General features: G+C 38.7%; 1 protein-coding gene across 1 annotated transcript in view; it reads right to left on the bottom strand.

The window, feature by feature from the left end:
• The window catches only part of CEP128 (centrosomal protein 128), a 407,170-nt gene that overhangs the window by 255,344 nt on the left and 129,624 nt on the right, over window positions 1–22,202 (bottom strand). The window contains 2 exon segments of the mRNA XM_030558988.1: window positions 14,137–14,301; window positions 18,370–19,020. Coding sequence (XP_030414848.1) covers window positions 14,137–14,301; window positions 18,370–19,020 — 816 coding nt within the window.

Here is a 22,202-nt window from a genome sequence, read left to right as displayed (position 1 = left end):
GTGCCCTCTGAGTCCCATTAACATGCAACATAATTAAGACAATTTAGAGACAATTTAAAAGACAAGAAGTGGGGGAGGAAAGGATATACTGCAAGACTAAGATTGTGAGGTAATCCACAGAACTGCAGTTGGTCACAACTTACACCCTTCTTGGTCTTTCGCTTTAGTCATAAGGAACCTAAAATGAAACAAAATCTAGCTCAAACATTCTGTCCAGGCTTGATTGCTCAGTCCACTGCCTTAGTCTTCTTTCTCTGGAAAGCCACTTGCGCAAAAAGCCATATCTTTAGTTTGGGTAAGCAACTGCCTCAATGTGTAACCAGAAGACACTTCATCCTTTCCCAGCAGGATCAACGCCATCAAGCAAGGAGGGATGTTTTAGCCCATTACACTAATTTTAGAGTGTCTGGAGTAGAGTGTAAGAATTACTTCTCCTGTCTTCCTTACAATAATCCTGTTAATATCATTCTGGGATGGGTCTGGTATATTTGCAACAGTGTTACACTCTAGACTCATATTTAGCTTGTAACCCACTCTGACCTCAAGATGCCTTTCGACAGTACTCCTTCATAGGCAGTCATTTCTCATTTTGTATGAATGCAACTGATTGTTCCTTCTTAAGTGCAGTACTTTGCATTTGTCTGTATTGAATTTTATCCTATTTTCTTCAGGCCATTTCTCCGGATCATTCTGAATTTTAATCCTATCCTCCAAAGCATTTGCAACCCCTCCCAGTTTGGCATCATCCACAAACTTTATAACTGTACTTGCTCTCCATGCCATTACCTACTTCATTGATGAAGATATTGAACAGAACTGGATCACTTTGGTACCTCACTCGACATGCCCTTGCAGTTTGACTGTGAACCACTGATAACTACTCTCTGGGAATAGTTTTCAAACCAGTCATGCACCCACTTACAGTATCTCCATCTAGGTTGTATTTCTCTACTTTGTTTATGAGACGGTCATGCAAGATAGTATCAAAAGCCTTACTAAAGTCAAGATATACCACATTTACCATTTCTTACCCTGTCAAAGAAAGCTATTAGGTTGGTTTGACACTATTTGTTCTTGACAAATCCATGCTAACTGTTACTTCTCACCTTATTATCTTCTAGGTATTTGCAAATTGATTACTTAATTATTTGCTCCATTATCTTTCTGGGTACTGAAGTTAAGCTGACTGGTCTGTAATTCCCCGGGTTGTCCTTATTTCCATTTTAAGAGATGGGCACTATATTTCCCCTTTTCCATTCCTCTGGAATCTCTCCAGTCTTCCATGACTTTTCAAAGATAATCGCTAATGGCTCAAATACCTCCTCAGTCAGCACCTGGAGTATTCTAGAATGTATTTCATCAGGCCCTGGTGACTTGAAGACATCTAACTTGTCTAAGTAATTTTTAACTTGTTATACAGCAACTTGAATGTAGCTTTAACTCGTATGTAGATATCCAATGATCAGTTCAATGGCCAGTGTGCAGTGAGTTGGTAATCTCAGTCCAGTACAAGAGGTTAAGCGTCTACATCACAAAAAGCATAGTCTTTACAGTTGGTACTCTGTAAGCGGTCCCAATAGAATCCAAAAACTCAATGAATATGAAAACTCAACAACCCTATTATCCCTAGAACTCAATCTTGACCTCTCCAGATTAGGTTTTAGGCATGATGGTGAAGTAGAAGGGATAGATGTTTGCACAATTCTTACCCAAAACACTGAATGCAAACTCTGTGGCTACAGAGTATATGATCTAATTGTTTTCTGTAGAAAATACACTTGCACTTACAAGTGCTGCCATTTACACTGATTTTTAAGTAAAAATAGTAAACTTGTAGGTTTGAGTCAATCCTGTAGGTGTACAAAGTGCAATTTGCATTCTCTGCACTCACAAGTGGAAGTTCAACCCAGGGGAAGAACAGGTGGCACCACAGTCTCCACCATCGCCCACGGTTCCACCAAAATAAGGGCAACTTCAATTTATAGCTAAGATTCTCTTTGATGGCTGCTTCTAGGAGTGTGCTGAACCAGTACATCTTCTAGATACCTTGGTCTTGCTCCCTCCTTAATTCTCATCCACTATCTAGGTAGTATCAGCAAGCTCCCACCTACCAATGTAACAAGGTGGGGGTGGTGTTCTTTTTTTTTTAATATTGTTTTGGGGGACTTGTTTTCCAGCGGCTCTCACAGTTGCAATCCCCAACATTCACAGCAAATTTTCTACTCTACAAGCCAACAGAACTCAGGCAGTGAACCAAACCCAAAGTCTGTTGAATTATATCAAAGAAAGGAAATCACAATCACTTAAAACATCATTTTATGCTTAATTGCCAAGGTATGTTTGCAACTGGTGACATCTTCCACATGACAGCTTTACTCAGAGCACAATTCTTATACTGATGGAACAGGCTATGAGAGCTTAAAATTTATTTAAAAGAGGCAGAATTATTTTCTCTTAAATCTAATTTCAGTGTTATTAAAAAAAACCAAGAAGATTACTCTGTCATACAGTTCACACAATAGCCATGAAAGCATAGGGTACAATTTTTGATTTGCTCATAAGAAAATAATTATCACAGAACATGATGGGCTATAACAACATTTTAGTCTGTTAAACAGCATGATATGAAATTCAGTTCAAGTCAAACTTCTCTAGGTGATTGATGTTTTAAAGTATAAGCCCAATTCTTTTCCAAGTGAAGTCAAAGGGAACTTTATTGCAGATTTCAATGATGCAGAATCAGACCATGGATCTGCGTTAAATTGCACACATTTTTAAATTTACTTTGATTTTTTCCAGTGAAACATTATTAGGAGACATAGATTTAAGTTTTGTAAAAACCATGGGTAGCAGTGGGACACAATCACATTTCACATATTTCAGTGCAGCACAAGTTGAAATCCAACTTCAAAAGAAAAGTAAAATCAGCAATGACAACAGGGTAAAAAGGATCAAAACTACTTCGTTTGTTTGAGAAGAAGTCCAAAAAACAGGGAGATATTTACATCAATTTAGGGAACATAGGCCATATTTGGAGGCAGAGCCCATTAACTTTGCTTGGCCAAATGTTTAATGAAAGATAGTATTAAAGGAATATTAGAAGCAGCTTTCTGATTTGGAAACAAAAGATTATTATAAGGTGAGGTTACTTGCTTGTCCTAGACTCTGTCCCCACCTATTAGAGTTACTTTCCCAGTGTCATAATTAATGCATTGTCAAAAGGATGTGTGGGAATGAGTGGCTGTGTGAATACTGAGTAGGCATTAATCATATTTAAACAATTAAGACGTCCATGTCTTGGGCCTAAGAGGAAGTTTGGGTACCAGCTGCTTACCACTTGGCACCTTCTTGAATCCTGTTTTTGAAAGACATGTTTGCGGTTATAAATGAATTGTTACAAGATTCAAGATTCTAGGTTAGCGTGTATGTATGCGTCTTCAAGATCAAGATGCCAAGCCACCGATCTCATCAAATTATGACAAGGCTGTAACGCCCTTTTGGCCTTTGAAGACGTGAGAGTGTGCTCTGAGGCAGCATAAGGGAACACTGATACCTACAAAAGACCTTCACCATCCAGAAGGTGGCAGGGGCTCTCTCACAACACTGACCACACCTAAAGTCATATCCTGTTATCTTTCCAAGACAGCCATTGAAAGAAGAAGAGATGAAAGGTTCTCACCATCAACTAAACCGAACCAAAGTCTACAACTGAGAGAGAAAAGACCAGACTCATCCTTTGATACAAAAATCTACATGTTCATCCTATCATCCATAGAAATACCAATAAACATTAAAGCTATTTAGGGAATCCTACAGAGTACTAGCCTGTGCAGTGCTTGGACTCTAGCCAATTTTGCCATACTTTCATTAATTTCATGAACATTCACAAACAAAAAAATGGTTCTTTGTTGTTTCCCCTCCCCTGCTTGATGTGTATCCCCATTTTGCTGAGACAGTTTGGTGGCAAGTTTTGTCCAAAGAAGAATTACTAGTGAAAAGCAAGAACAGCACATATATTGGCAAGAATCTGTTGGAGATATGCATTCATACTTCAAAGCTAAATGCAAATTTAAGATAAATGTATGGATTCGTTAATTTTTGATTGCATGATTTAAGGCCTGAGCTGAAGTTTTCATAATTACTTTAAATCTATTTACCAAATGAAAATATTAACTGTTCTCATTTATACCCACTGATTTCTATTGCATAGCAATTTCTGAAACTGAAAATTCACATCTCAAATAAACTTTACATTTTGCTAGTTAATGGCAGTAATTTTTATCTGGTCACCTCTCTTCTAGACTAGATTATTTCAACCTTCCCCTCTTCTAACCACCCCAATTTCCATCTTGCTTCTCTATAGTCTGTCCAAAATCCATGGAAGGTCTTCTGCAAATCCACTGTGAACCTGTTACCTCTCCTGTCTCCTTTTCAAACCCTCCACTGACTCCCCTTTTCCCTTCCATATCATGTTTAAGATACTGGTTCCCATTCTCAAGGCACTGTGCAGCTCTGCTCTAGACTACATCTCTGCTCTAATTTCTCCCTACTACCTGCCCCTCACTCTGCCTACAGTCCACACCTAATCACTTCCTTTAACTCTCTCCCACTGACATTTCCATTACTTTTTCCATACTGTCCCTTATGCACAGAACTAAGGCACACAGATACTATTCTGACAGGGAAAACGGATACATTAGACCAGGGGTCTCAAACTCAATTTACCGTAGGGCCAGTGCTAGTTCTCAAATCCTCTCAGCGGGCCAATAATGTCACTGAAGATGGTGTTCGGAAAAGAAAACATTTATATCGTATTTTTTATTCTGAATTTCTTAGAAATAATAAAACTGTTATACAACTTTATACAATTCTTCACCTGCAAGAGAGTTTTTAGTGTTTGCCAGACACCTGGCAGTACTTCAGTTCTGTCAGTTTGTTGATGTTTGGCCTCAGTGACTGAGCAGTTGAACCCTTCAGGATTGCAGCAAGGTGTGCATCAGATAGTTGTGTTCGGTATTTTGACTTGTTTAGATTCATTGTAGAAAAAAGTGACTCTGCCTCCATGGCTGATTCTGCCTGGCAACAAACGATGGTATCTCTGTCCCTCTCCCTCAGCCAATGGGAGCTGTGAGGGGCGACGCATGCAGCAGACAGAGCCGACAGCCTGGCTGCCTGGGCCTCTCCTCCGTGTGCCACAGGGGGAGGTTCTCAGGCCGCAGATCGCCCGCAGGCCAGGACTTTGAGACCCCTGCATTAGACTAATCAAATAGATCTCCATTGTCTTCCTAGGTGGCAAGTCAGTAAACCCACCTCTTTCAAATCTCAGCTCAAAACAGACTTCTTCCATAAAATCTATTGGTATTAATTTATCACCTATGGAAGTGTGATTATTTAAATAAAATTAAAAGAGCTGCACAGCTGTGTGATGAAACCCCATTATGCATTGCCTGGTACTGACATGTCCTAATTGTTGACAGCCATTTGTCTTTTTCGATTGAGGTGGGGTCATATGTCCTCTATGTTCTCAGAGGTGGAGCCATATGTCCTCTGTGTTCAGTTTGACCCCAAGAAAGCTATTTGGACTCTAAAGTAACAATACCACCAATGAGAAGAACAAAAAAAACATGTATTAGTCCCAAAAGAAAGGTTTTTCATTCTATAAATACTTCAAATAAGTATATTTTCCTATGTAAATTTTGTCTAGAATTCATGAGATTTATTATTGGTTTGAAACATTTAAACATTTTATAAAGTAAAATGACAGTCTAACAAGGAGAAAGGCTGAACGCAGCAGTCTAGAAATAATCTAGATTCCCCTCCCCAATATATTATTAGTATTAAAGAGATATGTATTAGACACATGAGCTGAATGGAAAATCATCCACAATGAGAAGTTAAGATTCCAAGAATCAGCTTCAGAAATGAGAACACAGAACTAGGGCTGCAGCATATTCAAGCAAATGAAAGTAAAGTGAAGGATTACATGGGAAAATGAGAGCTTCTCCATTAACTTTAACTCCACAAATCAATTTTTCAAAAAGCTTATTTATTTGTTGTGGCAAAATGATCAATGTTCATATGGTGGGTCCTATGCTTTTCTTGGTGGGGGGGCTAGGACACCCCCCCTTGCTCCTGCTCTTGGGGTGCCAAGGGCCCGGCTAGTGGCCTGGGAAGGTGGTAGAGGAGGGAAGCAGGGAAGGGTTCTAGGTTTGCTCCTCACTCTGAGCCCCAGCTCCTCTCCATCACTGCAGGTTTCTTATCCTCTTCCCACTTGGGTAGGGTTACCCTTGTTCCTTGATGCTGGGGAAGGGAGTCTCCCTGCCCTGCTGGAGGAGGGTCTCCCTTCCTCCAGTTCTCTGGTCTTTCAGTTATCAGCAACATACCTCCAAACGTCAGTCCCCTCTCCTTCCTTGCACACCCTGTCTGCCTGAAGCAGGGGGTTTTATTAGTTTCCTGGAAGGGCCTTAATTGACTACAGGTGCTCCAATAAACCTGTACCAACCCTCCCTAGTCTATAGGGAACCATGTCTTAATTAGCCCAGGGCTTATATATTTCCCCTCGACCACTGTCTCACTGCTCCCTGGCCCTGCTGTATCACATTGTCTATAAAGATGTGTGTGTGAGCCTAAATTAAGATAGAGGAATTCTATACCATTTATCACCCTTACTCAAAATGGAAGCTTAGAGATTTGTAATTATCACATATTGGAAATGTTAAAAATTTGTAGTAGAAGCTAATGCAGGATGGAAGAGATAACCTAAAATTGATTCCAGACAAATACATTTGTGGTAACATTTGCTCATTGCTTTTACATGCTGTTTTGTCTGTACAGAACTGTGTGAAAGAGACAAGTAGTACAGTCACACCCAAAGGAAAAAAGCCCAAAGACCTTTGCTTTTATGTACTTGGTGGGGATGGTGGTGGAGGGGGGAGTTTGCTAGTGAACTTTTCATTCCTACAGTTTTAACTAGAACTATGGTAAAATTCGTCTAACAAGAGTTAGACAGTTCTTGATCACAGTGAACTCGATTGTGATGCTGTAGTGAAGTGAACTGTACACAAAAAAGGACATTTGACACACTGATATTTTTTTAACATCGTAAAAGGATTAACAATCCTGAACAGCTGGTCAGATTTGATCCAAAGAACACAGCAGTAAGGATAAAAATCAACTTTTTTCCCCTGGGAAATCTTTTGGATTGGTAAAAGTCAATTTAGAGTTCTCGTGTTTTCTTTTTTCTTTCTTTCTTTCTTAATTATATCCATGTGGCAAACAGAGTTGTGCCTGTCACTAACATTTGCAGTCCAAACAAACCTTGCCATAACAAGATTTGAAAGTTACTTGCATGAAACAATAAGATATGAGACTTGTAAGCCAACGGTTTTAGTATCCTTTTAGTTGCATAATGGGCTGGAGACTATTTGAAATCCTAAGTAATTTCCTGTGGGATGCTACTTTTTTCCCCTAACTTTTTTTTTGTGAATTTTAATATATGAGATTAACTTTTATGTCATAAAAATGAGGAACAAAGTCTTCCATTTACAATTTTGCCATTAGAACATAATATTAATTTAAGTTCTGACAATGTACTTGGCACTGTTCAAGATAAATTCCATCACCATCTGTGCAGTGAAATCTTTCTTTGAAGATACAGTGTCCTGGAATAAGAACAAGGAGAGAAATCTCTCTCATGGTATACCAACGGCATTGATTGGAATATATTTGTGTACTGAAGAATACATTAAAAAACCATGATGGTGTGAAGAGAAAATTGGAAGACAAATGGAAGAAATTAGAAGACAATGTAATAAAAGACTTCAGAAGCTGAAGTCTGACAATTATGTGTTTGAAAAAGAACTCTGGAAGGTACAGGAAAAACTTCATAGACTTACAAAAGAATAGTGAAAAAATGTTAAAACAGTCTGAGTGCACGGGAATACCTAATAGTATATGTGCACAAAATAAACATTAAAACTGTTGGTGGTGGTCAGAGAGTACTTCTGGATTTATGATGCCAGTTTAACAGAGAAATAGCAGAACAGGAAGATAAATATGTCCTGCTTTCCATTCAATATAATTCAGACACACCAAAAGAGAAAACAACCAGATTCTTTGAGGAGGAAAAAGGTTGTACACAACCACAAAGAATCCAGTAAGTTGATTTACAGTTTAATCTTATGTCCATCCAGAAACTGAAGCTAGTGTAAAATTTGGCAATGTCTGTTAAATGTAGTTTCTTCAAACACTGTTTTTGTTTTTATTTTGTTTTGAGCACACAACACCTGTGATCCTTGAGCTGCAGTGGCTACCTACTGGTTTCCTGGTTGTGTTTAACTTTGGTCCCAGGCCACTTAAGGCTTTACTTACTTCAGAGATCACCTTGCTCCCCATGAGATACTGATATGTTTGCACTCCACAAGGGAGCCTGAGCTGGAGTTCTGCTGGTAACACTGGCACAGCATTCTCTGTTAGAACCTCAAACCTTGAGAATTCCTTCCCTCCTTTGGCCCAGAACAACCAAAGTTAATTAGATTTCAGAGAGCACTTCAAGGCTCATCTTTTCTTCCTGGCTCATGAAGACTGGGAGACTAGTGAGCCTAGGTAGTCAGATGTAACTATAATGGGTGTTTGGTTGAGGGTTTATGGTTTGTATATTTTTGCTGTGGTTGGTATATTGTGGTCTGAAGCAGTTGAGGGATTCTATTACTTACATGCTACATTTTTAAAGATGGTCAAGGACACTCAGAACTTGGGATGGGCACCGTCTTTTGTTGCTGAAGAGTAAATCGACAGAAACGAACACTGTGTATTCAATGCAATACTGTTGTAGCTGTGTTGGTTGCAGGATATTAAAGATATAAGGCAGGTTAGGTATATTAAAGACAAAGATCTAAGGCAGAAGTTGAACCAAACTCTGTTGATGAGAAACAAGCTTTCAAATTTAAACAGAGCTTGTCAAAAAAAACTTGAAGAGCTCTGTGCAAGCTCAAAAGGTTGTCTCTCTCATCAACAGACATTGGTCTAATAAAAGCTACTACCTCACCTGCCTTGCCTCTCACAGTCTCTTCAAGTCATAGTAGTACATAAGAAACCTCTGAAAAAGCCTACAGCTCCCTAACATCTTTTCAGAGACTAGAGAACAAGTTATTTTTTTAATGTCATCATCATAAGATGATCAGTGATGAAAATCTGCAGGACTAGTAGTTCTCTCCATATCAATCTTTCAACATGTCCTGATTCTAATCTTCAGCTCTTGATATAGAACTCAGCAATGAAATTTAAATATCCATGTCGAGAAGCCACACATTGGCCTGTGTCATCTGAGTCGGGCTCAGGCTGTAGAGCTATAATACTGCAGCGTAGAACTCTGGAACCTCGTGAGGTGGGGAGAGGTCTCAGAGCCTGGGCTCCAGCCCAAGCCTGGATGTCTATACTGCAGTTTATAGTCCCAAAACCTGAGCCTGCTGACATGGGCCAGCTGCAGGTGTTTAACTGGAGACATACACTGTGTAGCCTAAAACTGGAACAACAAGGGATGCAGCAGGTCAGAACTCAGACAGATCAAAAGAGCTGAATCAAGAACACTTGCACAAGACCAGATCACATTATGCTTTGTAATATTGCCCAGAATTATGAATCCCTTACTTCCTTGATCAGGAAAACTTTATACAATATGGTGGCCATCAGTTCTAAAGGTGGTCCCAGGAATCTTGCTTTCACCAGATTTAAGTCTCAGGAAGGAATGGGAATACACGACATGGGGATATAATCTGTCCAGACCTTTTGAGAATCTGACTCATATCAGATTAGAAAATACTCAACAACCCACAACTGGTGGGTGGAAAGCAGAGAGAGCTGCTAGATGAACGCTGATTGAGCTAATCAATAGACTTTGCTGTTTCAGGTGGAACAAGTAGTCAAACATGCTGGATAGAGGCCCGGACTGGCAAAACATCCCTCCGTTTTGACCATAAGGAGAACTGTTTCTACTTCAACAGGTAAGTGCATCTAATAAGTGGCTTTCTGCTAGTCAGGAGACTGTTTTGTACATTCCCAGAACACACTGCCTCCAGAGGAGTTAAGTACGGAGCATCCAGGACATAAGATGGAGAGTTGCTAAGTTGTCAAAGAAGCCCTGGAGAAGAAGCTCAGCAGACTAGAGACCTAGTGTAGGGGAATGGTCTGAGAGCCCATACTCCAGCCCAAGAAGGAACACCCACACTGCTATTTTCAGCCCCGCAGTGAAAGCCTGAGTCAGTTGACCCAAGCTCTGAAATTCACTGCCATGGGTTACTTTTAACAATGCAGCTGTACCCTTTGATGTTAACTTGACAATCAGCAACAGAATAAAGTGATAAAATAGCTGCTGAAACAATGCATTTTGTTTCCATATTCAACTGCTATATAAAATTCTATCCAGACAACAAAAAAGGGTTAAAAATTAAATGATCAATTTTATTAGTTATAGAAATCTAAACACAACACTGACTTTTATTATGTGTATTAGGATTGTGCTTAAAGGCCTCAATCTTGGCTCTGGACCCCATTATGTTAAACGCGGTAAAAAAAAATTAAGAAAAAGATAGAAAAAAAAGTTCCCATTCTGAAGATCTTACAATCTAAATATAAGACAACAGATGGATACAGACAGACAGATGGGAAAGCACAAGAAACAAGGAGACAACATTGGTCAACAGGATAGTCTGTGGTCTCATCACACCACCAATCGAACCACTGTCAAGTTTTTTTGTTTTCTTGACAAACAAGAGTTTTGAGGAGGAATCAGGAGGAGGAGGAGGAGTTAGTTTTATGGAGGTTTACAGAGAGCTCCTCCCCAGCATGAGGGGCAATATGAGAGAGAGCCTGAAGGTGCTTGTTCGAAAATTTAGCAAGTGGGCAGCTGGCATCAAGGGCTGACTGGAGATAGGAGTTGACTTTTTGATACTGAATGGGAGATAAGAAGTGGAGTGTGGATAGATCATGAAGGGCCTTGAAAGTGAAGACAAGTAGCTTAAGTTTGATATGCTAGAGAACAAGGACCCAGTGGATGCAAAAGGAGGAGTGACATGGTCAAAATGGACTCTTCGTATACTCAAGTACATAGGAGAATGCATTGCAGGATTGAAGCCTTATTTTTAAAGACTGCTTTCTCCCATGTCCTCTTCAGATTTTTGCTGTTAGTACTTTAACCTTCAGTATGCTTTTCACCTTCGACAGCTCAAATGTGGGACATGATACAGAGCCAAAACCCAAATGAAAGATACAAATATAAAAGAAGGCCAAAAGTGATTCAAGATAAGTTTCTTTAGCATAACTTGAAGCCTTTTCTGACTCTTAAAAACATCAACTACAGTTTGCTAAACTGAACACAAGTCTACACATTAATGTAGGTGTAAACCTAAATGCTGTTGCAAAAATAGTTAATAATAAAATCGTAATTTGTTTTTAGTTAGATTATTACAAACTTGCCTTCATCTTTACTGAATTTTAGGAGATATCTACAATTACTTTCATATACATTATTTTTATCTTCTTTATTATGATAGTGTATAAGGACCAACCAAGAATGGGGCCCTACAGTCCAAACATGGTCATAGGCAATCCCTTCTCTGAAAATATTACAACCTAAATACATATTTGGAGAAACCAGTGATGTTTGGAGAATCAGATAAGTAACCAAAACTGTAATTTTGTGAGTTCTCTCATTAAATGAAATGTTCAAGCTAAGGAAACTCCTAGGAGATCTCTGCTTTCTGTCAAACAGGAACAGAGTAGTGTCAACGAAGATATCACCTCCTCAGTCATAGAAGTCCACAAGCATTTACACAGGCTCTGAAATACAGCTTTATAACTTCTATTTTGCTGTAACATTCTATGCTATTCTCTTTTATGCTATGTTATGAAAGGTATATATCACTGTTAGTAATTGTGACTCCTGCTTTGTACAGAGCATTTGCTAGGAGTCTAATCATAACTTGTAAATGCTATAAAGAGTGGGTCATAAATCAAGAAACCATTTGGCCTACAGGCAAAGAAATCAATGAGATTGTCTTATCAGAAATCAGGCCATTTCCCTTGTACAAGAAGCTTGTTTGGTATAGAGATGATTTTATCTCAGGAAAGCAGCCTTCCCCCCACCCCCACTAGAGACATAAATATCTTGCAGAATCCTGAATTTAAAAGAATGTTAAGGCTATTCTCTATGAAGAGAAGTAACAATCAGGATGTGTTCTCAGAGAAATAAAACAAGTCATCAAAATGGGCCTTCCTCCCCTTTAATAGAGAAAATCTTAGTTTAACCCCCCAAAAATGTAGGAATATTCTTATTGGAACTGTTTCTTTCATAAACACTCTGAAGTCAATATTCTTCAAATATTAAGGAGAACATTTAAGGTTCGAAAATGTTTTAAAGAGACCTTTGTTACTTCTAATTCATGTTTCCTTTTAAAGGTGAAAACCTTGCTGTCCCTCAAATGCTTAAGATGGTACGAGATTCTTTTGAGATGTTTATCAGATACCATTGTTAAGTGAATAGTGAAAAGCTTTATGTACAAATACAATGAGATCATTTGATGCTATAAGTGGTTACTAACGTCAGAAGCCATTTGAGTATAGAGATATTGATATTAATTGGGGAATTAGTTATCTTGCGGCGCTTAAGCAACTCCTTACTAACCTCAAGAAGACAAGGACCATCTTTCCAAGGAGCATTAAGAGGAAAAGAGAATTTTTTTGATGACTAACATAATTATCACTCTGAAACCATTTAAATTAAAGATTTCCTTTAAGAATCACTTAAGTCTGAAGAGACTATTTTAAGAGCTGAAGATCTCTATATTGGAAAACACTTGAACTAATTTGAAGAAGAATTTCATGTTCTATTAAATCCTGAGGAAACTAATGTGAGATCAGAAAATGAACTCAGTAAAAGAAAGAGCAAAAACTCTAACTTTAAAGATGCGCTGAGAACTTTCCACTCCAAAAGACAAAACTAATTAGAACTCTGATGCATGTGTATTAGCAGACTGCATATTCATGAACTGAAGACCTTGCCAAGACAACCACAAGGGTGTTGAGCCAATGACCTGAAGAAGAGCTCTGTGAAAGCTTGTCTCTCTCACCAACAGAAGCTGATCCAATAAAAGATATTACCTCACCCACTTTGTCTGTCTAAAATAGTGGAAGTCACATCACTGAATTGGCATTAAGAGAGACAATTAAGACTTAGCTTATCATTTCTTGCTTTTTTAAACTACCAGTTTTTAGTAATTTTGAAAAAAATACTTGATGCTCAACCAGTTAAAAAAACCACATCCTTTACCCCAAACTAACCTTTTCCATTGGGTCAAGTTACCATTATGGTTGAGAAGTGACTCTCACTACATTTTCAGACACTTACAGCTTTTCAAGAAAGTTATCCTTTGAATTGAAATTTCTCATGTTTCTTTCTGAACTCAAAAGTGAGTTTTTCTTATAAAGTTGGGCAAAATTCTATTTGCCATGTTTTAAATAGTCAAGCATGAAAAGACTTTAACCCATGTTCTTTTTAATTCCTTTTATTGTGCTCAGATAACTTTATACTTATAAAACTTTAAACTTGCCCTGGACTTCTTAGCATTACACAACGATTTAAGGACAAAGTGAAGAATAATAATTTATCCACTTTAAGCAATAGAAGAGCTAGACTCAGAGCTGTTAGTTACCCACACTGGAACCTGGGAGGATGTGAGGACAGATATCTCTACTCTTGAAGAATGCCATCTTTAAGGGCCGCTTACTGTCAGAACCTCACTTTAACATATCTGAAAGACAGTACTATCAGCACCATTGTGCTATAGCGCACACTAATACCAAGCCGGGGATTGGTACAATTTTGACTGAGGGAAGGCAGTTCCCTATTGAAATCACCAACACTTCTCTTGGAGGTATGCTATGAAAGTACTGATCTCATCCAACCATATTTACCTTATTTGATCTAACACAATCGTAGCCTAAAGTGGCATGGCTGCAAATGTTCTCCCAAAGTTTACATATATTATTTGGCAGTCTAAAACATCTAAATAGCGTAGTGAAATTGGATGGATACTGGCCCTTATATATCAGATGCCCAATAAGATTAGGATGCTTGTTTACCTTTTCCTCCAGTTCCTGTTTCACAAGCTCATATTTCCGTCTAAGTTTTGTGTTTTCCTGTTCACTCTGGGTTAACTCTTCTGTCATCTTATCACATTCAGTTTTCATCTTCTCAGCCTGTCGACGCTGAGCTTTTACTACATTTTTCTCATCTAAAAGTTCTGTCTGATGGTAGTGGGAAAACAGAGGACACGGTCAGTATAAAAGTTCTTTATGAACATTCCCAGATTGCATAGCCCCAAATCCATGCAAAAAGATTAGGGGAAGATACCATTATTTAATCAGTAAGACTTTGCTACAATTTTATTGGGATTACATTTCTAAAAATAAGCATCAGTATTGTACATATGTAAATATATTACACAGAAACTGGACCACTAAGCAATGCTTCTCTATTCATAATGATATGATTTCATCACTTGCAATATAACAATTAAAATATAAAGAAGGTTTTTCCATTACAAAGTGGATTTGTCATGCAGTTTATCCAAGACACAAGAGTAACAGCAAAATCAGCTAAAGAAAAAGTGCTGACGCCTGCAGTGTACTTTGCGGGATTCGGTAAGATCTTGCAAGATCCTATATAATTTTGAGACTGCTAAATGAAGGACTTGTGTATTCTGTAGTGCAACTCTGCCATGCTCATCAACTTGATAGCTCTGTATGAAAAGCTCAATGTTTAAACAAATTAACATTCCATTACTGAAATTCATTGGAAGCCTAAAACTCAAAAAACGTATTAATTTCGTTATCAGGATCAGTGATGCAGATTACTCCTATGCTTCAAGGGAAATGAACTAGATGATTTAATGGTCTTTTTCACCTAGAATTTCTAGAATTCTGTGATTTGAAAGCTATTAGTAGAGACACTTGTAAAAAGAGAGACATAACTTTAGCCCCTTTAATGCTTTACAGTACATAGATTTTTTGTGGTGGGGCAGATGAATAAAATGGGTTATCGTTTAGTGTAAAAATATTGAGACTTCTCCTTCCCAAAATAAGTGGAGTTGATGTATGCAATAAGGATAATAGCAACTTGACTGGCACAGAGGGGTTTGAGAAATTCTGCAGAGAAAATCTACATTACAAACAAACAAAAAATGCACAGAGCCAACAAGGAAACAACACTTGTTCCATATTGCCAGTCTACTTGGGGAAGAGAGTTATATTTTCATGGAGCCTGGGATTCAGATACACAAAAAACAAACTTGAAAAGTAAATTATCCCATCAGAAAAAGTAAGAATCCAATTCCATTTTAAGTGCAAGCACAATATGGTGTCAACCTCTCATGTTCCCTACATGGCAAGTGTATTAAAGATTTATACAGCTGGAGACAACTAAGGAGACAATCCCTTGCCAACATCAACTTGGTTTTCTGCATTCTACTAAATGTGACAGTATCAGAGAAAAAAGGAGACACAAAACCAACATTTTCAATCATTTCTGAGACTGAAAAAGCAGGTATGATGTCAGTTTATCAGACCTGAGACGACTCCATAACAGTAAGTGGAGGAGGGGGAAAAAGCCACAAGCCATATCTGCCTGGCATGTATGTAAATTACACTGTGTATATTCTTTAAGTAGTTATCACTGAGAATATCTGTCATGTATGCAAGCTGCATGTTATTATTCTAAGAGTACAATAATTATTTTAAAAGCAGAAAGGGGACAGGAGGGGTAAGAACTGAGGACAGAGTCAAGACTCTGGGGCTCTATTTCTGAGTGTGTAATTGACTCACCAAGGGACTTTTGAGCAAGCCACTTAAATCCCTGTGCTTCGGTTTACTTGTGTTTAGAATGGAGACACTAGTAGTGATTACATAATTAAGGTAGCATTGCAATTTCTATTTAAAATAGAACTAAAAGCCTACTACTTCTGCAGCATGGGAGCCCTTCAAGAATTGATGCTTCAGCGCAGAGACAGTGGGCTCCTCCCAACCACAAGTCTCACACGCACACACTCCAGCCTGCGCCACGCCAAGTTCCCTCATATATACACACAACATTCCCCATGCACCACTGCCTCTCCTGCTACACACAAACTACTATTCACTACTCCTGCTACTCACTCCCCATTTATCTAACACACCATACAACAGCTCCATGGAAGCCAAAGGGGATGGAGGAGGGAGAAAGGAGGAAGAGATCAGTGGTTAAGTCGGAGGAGCCCGGGAGGGAACAGCAAGAATGTGAAGGATGCTGGTAAAACTGGATTCTGCAGAGGCAGCATGAAAAAATTAAGTTTTTGTTCTATTCAGGTTCTTATACCAAGCCTCTTACTACAATATCTGTACTGTGGGTTTAAGCTGCCTGAACTGAGGAATACAGTCATCAGGAGCTCCGTTCTGAGGAATTTACCACCTAGAATACTCATACACCTCTTCCCTCTGCTCCCTCCATTAACAGTCATCTACCTATTTTAAGGTTTTATACTGCTATCTATCACTAATATCTGAACACCTTCCATGTCAACCAACACTTAAGCATAACTTTCAAAATTTGGTACAGCAAGCATTAACCATATACCTCAAAGTACCATCAATTCAAATTTCTAAGCAAAGAAAAAAACATCCATTTCCAACTACTCTACATGGCTAAAGTTAGAAGTTGCACACTGTGTATAAAGAAAGAAGGAACCATGTGTGTTACAGGAGGTTGATGAGCAGGAGCGGCGCTAGGGTTTTTGGCGTTGTAGGCGGGGGTCCTTCCGCGCCCCCGGTCGTTGTCGGCAATTCTGCAGTGGGGGGGTCCTTCCGCACTCCCGGTCTTTGGGGCACTTCAGCAGCGGGTCCCGGAGCGAGTGAAGGACCCATCGCAGAATTGCCGAGGAAGACCTAGAGCGCGGAAGGGCCCCCCCGCTGCCGAATTGCAATCGAGGATGGCAAAATGCCGCCCCTCCAAATCCTGGTGCCCTAGGCGACCACCTAGGTTGCCTAAATGGAATCACTGGCCTGTTGATGAGGGTAAGGTTACTTGCAGTAGGCAAAATCAGGGTTGTAGGTTATAAAAGATAGCTGAAGATTTAACTCGGAATGTCCTAGATTTTTTATGGTTGCATTGATAGAATATTCATTTAAGAGGCCTATTTTTGTTTTTTATCAAAAAAATACTCAGTTTGGGAAGAGTATGTTTAGGTTTAATGTACTACATGTTTCAGATATATCCCTTACCCAGAACAGCTTACTGTCTACAAACTATTTTGTAAACCACTGTGTACCCTGGTAGCACTACAGAAATGCGTATTAATAAATACAAACTATTATTATCCTACACTAGTTTACACTAATAAAAATGTAATAGATGACTGATCATATAGATGTACAGTCAAATGTTGAAAATTAATAAGGCTATTCAGAGTATTCATTTCAGTTTAAATACTCTTAGGTTTTATTCAGATCAGTTTTATTAAATATAAAATGCTTTTGTTTTCTTCCTTTTTAATCATATAGCCTGGAGTCAGCAGCAAATGAGTTGCACTAAAAATGTGAACTTGTTTCTAAATAAATTTAACAGTCTGTTTCATAAAATATTTGTACAGTACAGTTATTGGGTAGGGGATTTTTCTGTAAATGATATGGAAATTGTACACTCTGGAAACGATTTAAAATACAAGGAGTCATTAAAACTAACCTTTGCAAATTCAACATGCTACTATGATTCATATTCAGAAACTGTTCCTGGAGTGCCTCTGATGCTATTTCAGCTATTGTGCAATACACACACTTACAGAAATACAGCATCTCTGGAACATATGTCCATAGTATAGCGGGAGTAACAGTTAAAAAGACAGTAGTCAGAGAGGTTAGTATCAAAGTGTTAGAACTCCAGTGCTTTACACGCCCTGTTCTACGCAGTCAACAATCTAATTTACCAAAGTTACTGTTGTACTAATGAGGGCTTTTGTCTTAAAGCTACTACGGACACAATAGGGCTTCACCCAGATCTTTCAACCTATATACTTCTGAAACATGTTCTGTTTTAGGTTATCATTTATTGTCACATCTACCTTTACTGGAACTCCAGAATTCTTCTTAAAAGGCTTCCTGGAGAAGCGGTCCCTGATTTGCTATAATCCATTTCAACCAGACTAAATATGCATAAACCCCATTATTGTTAGTTTTATCTTTTCTTCAGTGCTCAGAAATCTAAAAAGATCTTTAAAAGTTCATGCTTTTTAACTTCATCACCTAACAGAAAAAAAATTCAACAGCAGAATTATTCAGCAAAGTTACCTTCAGCCTCCTAATGTGGTTCTCTGTCTCATCCTTTTCTTGCCTAAAGAGCTTCATCAGCTCTTGAACATTTCTCTCATGCTTTGTTTTCACATTCTTCAACTCTGACCTAAGATCTGCCAGCTCCTGCTGGTGAACATCTCTCTCCATCTTCAGCTGCCAGCTAGTTGTAGTCATCTCTTCTTGCTTAGACTCCTGATGTTTTTGAAGGTCTGAAAACTTCTTGAGAATCTCTTTCTTGACTTTTTCTTCCTCTGCTATTCTGTTTGTCAGCTCTGCCCGAATAGCACTTAAGTTTTTTATATCTTCTTGCATCTCTAAGAATCTTTCCTGATCTTTTTCATTGATCATGTTAGCTGTTTCAAGCTCTTCCTCTAAATGTTCTTTTTCATTTCTCATCTGGTTCTGTACCAGGATCTGCTTTTGCAACTCACTCTCCAGTTTATTTGCTTTATCGTGGACTTCCCTGATCTCTTGCTCAAGAACTATCTGTTGAGACTTGGTTTCACTGAGCTTCACCTCCTTACAATGGAGTTCCTCTTCTTGCTGGGCCCTCTTTGTAAGCACATCACTCAGCTCCTTGCGAAGGTTTTCTATTTGATGTATAGCAGAGAGAAGCTGAGCCTTCAGGTCATCCTTCTCTTTAAGGACCTAGGAAATATGAAAAAAAGAAGAAAAAAAAAAACAACCCCTAAAAATTCATTAGATCAAAATTTGGTGAAAACTACGCTGTTTGGAAGCAAGAAACAAACTTTGTACTGTGAGAACAGAAAATGTTTACAGATTATGGCCCTGATTCAAAGGTACATGCGAGTTTAGCTAACTTTAAACATGCAAGTAGTTAACGGGAGTAATCGAAAGCTTAAGGATAGGCATGTGCTTAAGCAACTAACTGAATAGGGGCCAATTTGAGTCAGCCTTCCATTTTTCCCATCCTCTTTGCTGTCTGAGATATACTGCTTTCTATGGGATAGTGCTATGGAAGAAAGAGAAATAAACAAAGCGGAGAAACTACCTGACGGGCACCTGAATATTTATCCTTCAGTATTTTGGCTTGCCCAGGATGCTGTTTGACCAATAATTTTACACCATCCTGTTTCTTTTTTGAGTATCTGTTTGCATTATAAAATAATCTTTAAAAATTCCTTTCCCAAAGTATATGGGAACTTACAATACTTTCTGCTACTAATCAGGAGTGTCACTATATTCATGGATGAGGCAATGATAAGGGCCTGCAAGAGATTTTCCTTTATTACATGATATCCACTAATGGATTTTTTAATTCTTTGACAGTAAACTATGCCGACTGTTTCCAAGGAGACTACCAAATACCAGTACAAGAGTCTACTTATAAATAAACTTATTTTAAAATATCCCAAGACAAAAAACTATGTTACACTTAAAGAAATTCAGACATGTTAAGATATTAATATATGAATTTAAAGAGAGTGTCAACCATAGCAGTTTTTATCTGGGAGTGTATCAGTGTTCTAGCCTTCCTAAAACTGCATGTTGACTGCAGGACTGTATTCAAGAACAACAATTTAGCACGTATCCTAAATTTTTTTCGAGTATTTAAACGGTGATTGCTTGCATGAACTTTAAAAATATGTACATATATTTGTACGTTTAATATGTATTATACACTTTCTCATTGTTGAGACAATATATGAAAGCTAAGAAGAAAAAGAACAACAATTTAAAGATTCTAGAAAATGAAACAACATCACGTGGAAGGCTAACCACATGGCCAACACGTTAACAAACTATCCTGATAACTCAGCAGAAAAGGGAAGTGGGGAAGCCTGCTATAACCAACATTCAGATGAAGCTTGTAAATATTTGGAAAAACTCAGATAACTGCAAATTGTGTTCACAATTCAAGTTTGATATTTTTCAATCATCACTTTCAACGAATCTATCAAAAGCAAGGACTTCATGCTGTATTTTTAAAATATCCCCATTTATCTGAGACACTAGATTATTGTGTCTGTAAATTTTTAAAAATGCCCAAATTATTTTCAGCTAGTTCCCTGAACCTCATGATGAATGCTGTATTTAGGTTTCTCAAACCCTCAGATGCAAAGTGTTTGTGCTGCTATTTTAAAAATATATATACAATAAGATATTTGTGTTTTGTTCCCAAAATGACATGCAGTTTATTTTATATTATATATCCACTAGTAAGAAGTTTTTTTCAGATGTCACACACATCTGTCAAATCTGTTAGCAAGGTGCTGATTGAATCTTGTTTTCCACATTAGAAGTTAACAGATTTTTAAATAAGGATAAAAACATACCAATACCATTTAGCATTTTTCTGCATCTTTAATGGGAAAAATTTAAAACTTAAAAGACAAAAATCCAATTCAAACAACCTTAAATAGAGTATCTGTAGGAAGATTCAATCTCATTACAGCACTATTTGAGTTGCCATCACAAAGACTGTGTTCATCTATCCTTTTATACCAGGGATCGGCAACTTTTGGCACGTGGCTCGCCAGGGTAAGCACCCTGGTGGGCCGGGCCAATTTGTTTACCTGCCACGTCCTCGGGTTCAGCCAATCGCGGCTCCCACTGGCCGCAGTTCGCCACTCCAGGCCAATGGGGGCGGCGGGAAGTGGCAGCCAGCACATCCCTCAGCACATGCCGCTTCCCACAGCCCCCTTTGACCTGGAGCGGCAAACTGCGGCCAGTGAGAGCCATGATTGGCCGAAAACACAAGGAAGTGGCAGGAAAACAAACCGGCCCGCCAGGGTGCTTACCCTGGTGAGCCGTGCGCCAAAGATTGCCAAACCCTGATTTATACAAAAACTAGTTTGGTGGGCTTGTAACTGAGCTTCAAAACCTCTTTCCTTCCTTTTTTTTTTTTTTTCACACATGTATTCAACTCCCATGCTGTCTGTTCTTCACCTTTTGCTCTACCTCGGTCCTTATTTTAAAATATCAAAACATACATTATTCACTTTCTATACAACTCATGCTATCTTTGTTTTAACCCTCATCCCTCCTTTTGCTAATGTTTTCCTTTGTCTAGATTACGTGTTCTACATTGTTTTACTTTAAATTTTTAAGATTCTCAGGATAGGGGAATTTTTTTTAAATTTGAATAAAGCACTATCCTATTGTGCTTTATAAATGTAAATAAGAATTGTAATACCTAGTTATTGCTGTTCCTCAAGAGATTTCAGTGTTTTACAAAGGAGGCAAATATCATTATCCCCATTTTACAGATGGGAAAACTAAAGCATGCAGGTTAATGATTTGCCCAAGGTCACCCAACAGGTGAGCGGCAGAGCCAGGAACAGAAATCAGGTTTCCTGAGTCTCAATCCATTGCTCTATTCTCTATACCACACTGTATGATGCTATTTTGTACAAGACATGGCATCAGGACTCCGGTCTAACGGTTACAGTGGGGAAAAGACGGTTACTCACCTTTGTAACTGTTGTTCTTCGAGATGTGTTGCTCATATCCATTCCAGTTAGGTGTACGCGCCGCGCGTGCACATTCGTCGGAAAACTTTTACCCTAGCAACTCAGTGGGCCGGCAGGTCGCCCCCTAGAGTGGCGCCACCATGGCGCTCCATATATACTCCTGCCGGCCCACCCGCTCCTCAGTTCCTTCTTGCCGGCAACTCCGACAGTGGGGAAGGAGGGCGGGTGCGGAATGGATATGAGCAACACATCTCGAAGAACAACAGTTACAAAGGTGAGTAACCGTCTTTTCTTCTTCGAGTGATTGCTCATATCCATTCCAGTTAGGTGAATCCCAAGCCTTACAAAGGCGGTGGGGTCGGAGTGAAATGTGGCAGAATAAAACTGCCGAGCCAG

Source organism: Gopherus evgoodei, chromosome 4 (assembly GCF_007399415.2).
Source record: "Gopherus evgoodei ecotype Sinaloan lineage chromosome 4, rGopEvg1_v1.p, whole genome shotgun sequence".
Classification (NCBI taxonomy): Eukaryota; Metazoa; Chordata; order Testudines; family Testudinidae; genus Gopherus; species Gopherus evgoodei.
The sequence above is the reverse complement of the archived record's forward strand: the minus strand, read 5'-3'. Positions and strand labels throughout refer to the sequence as shown.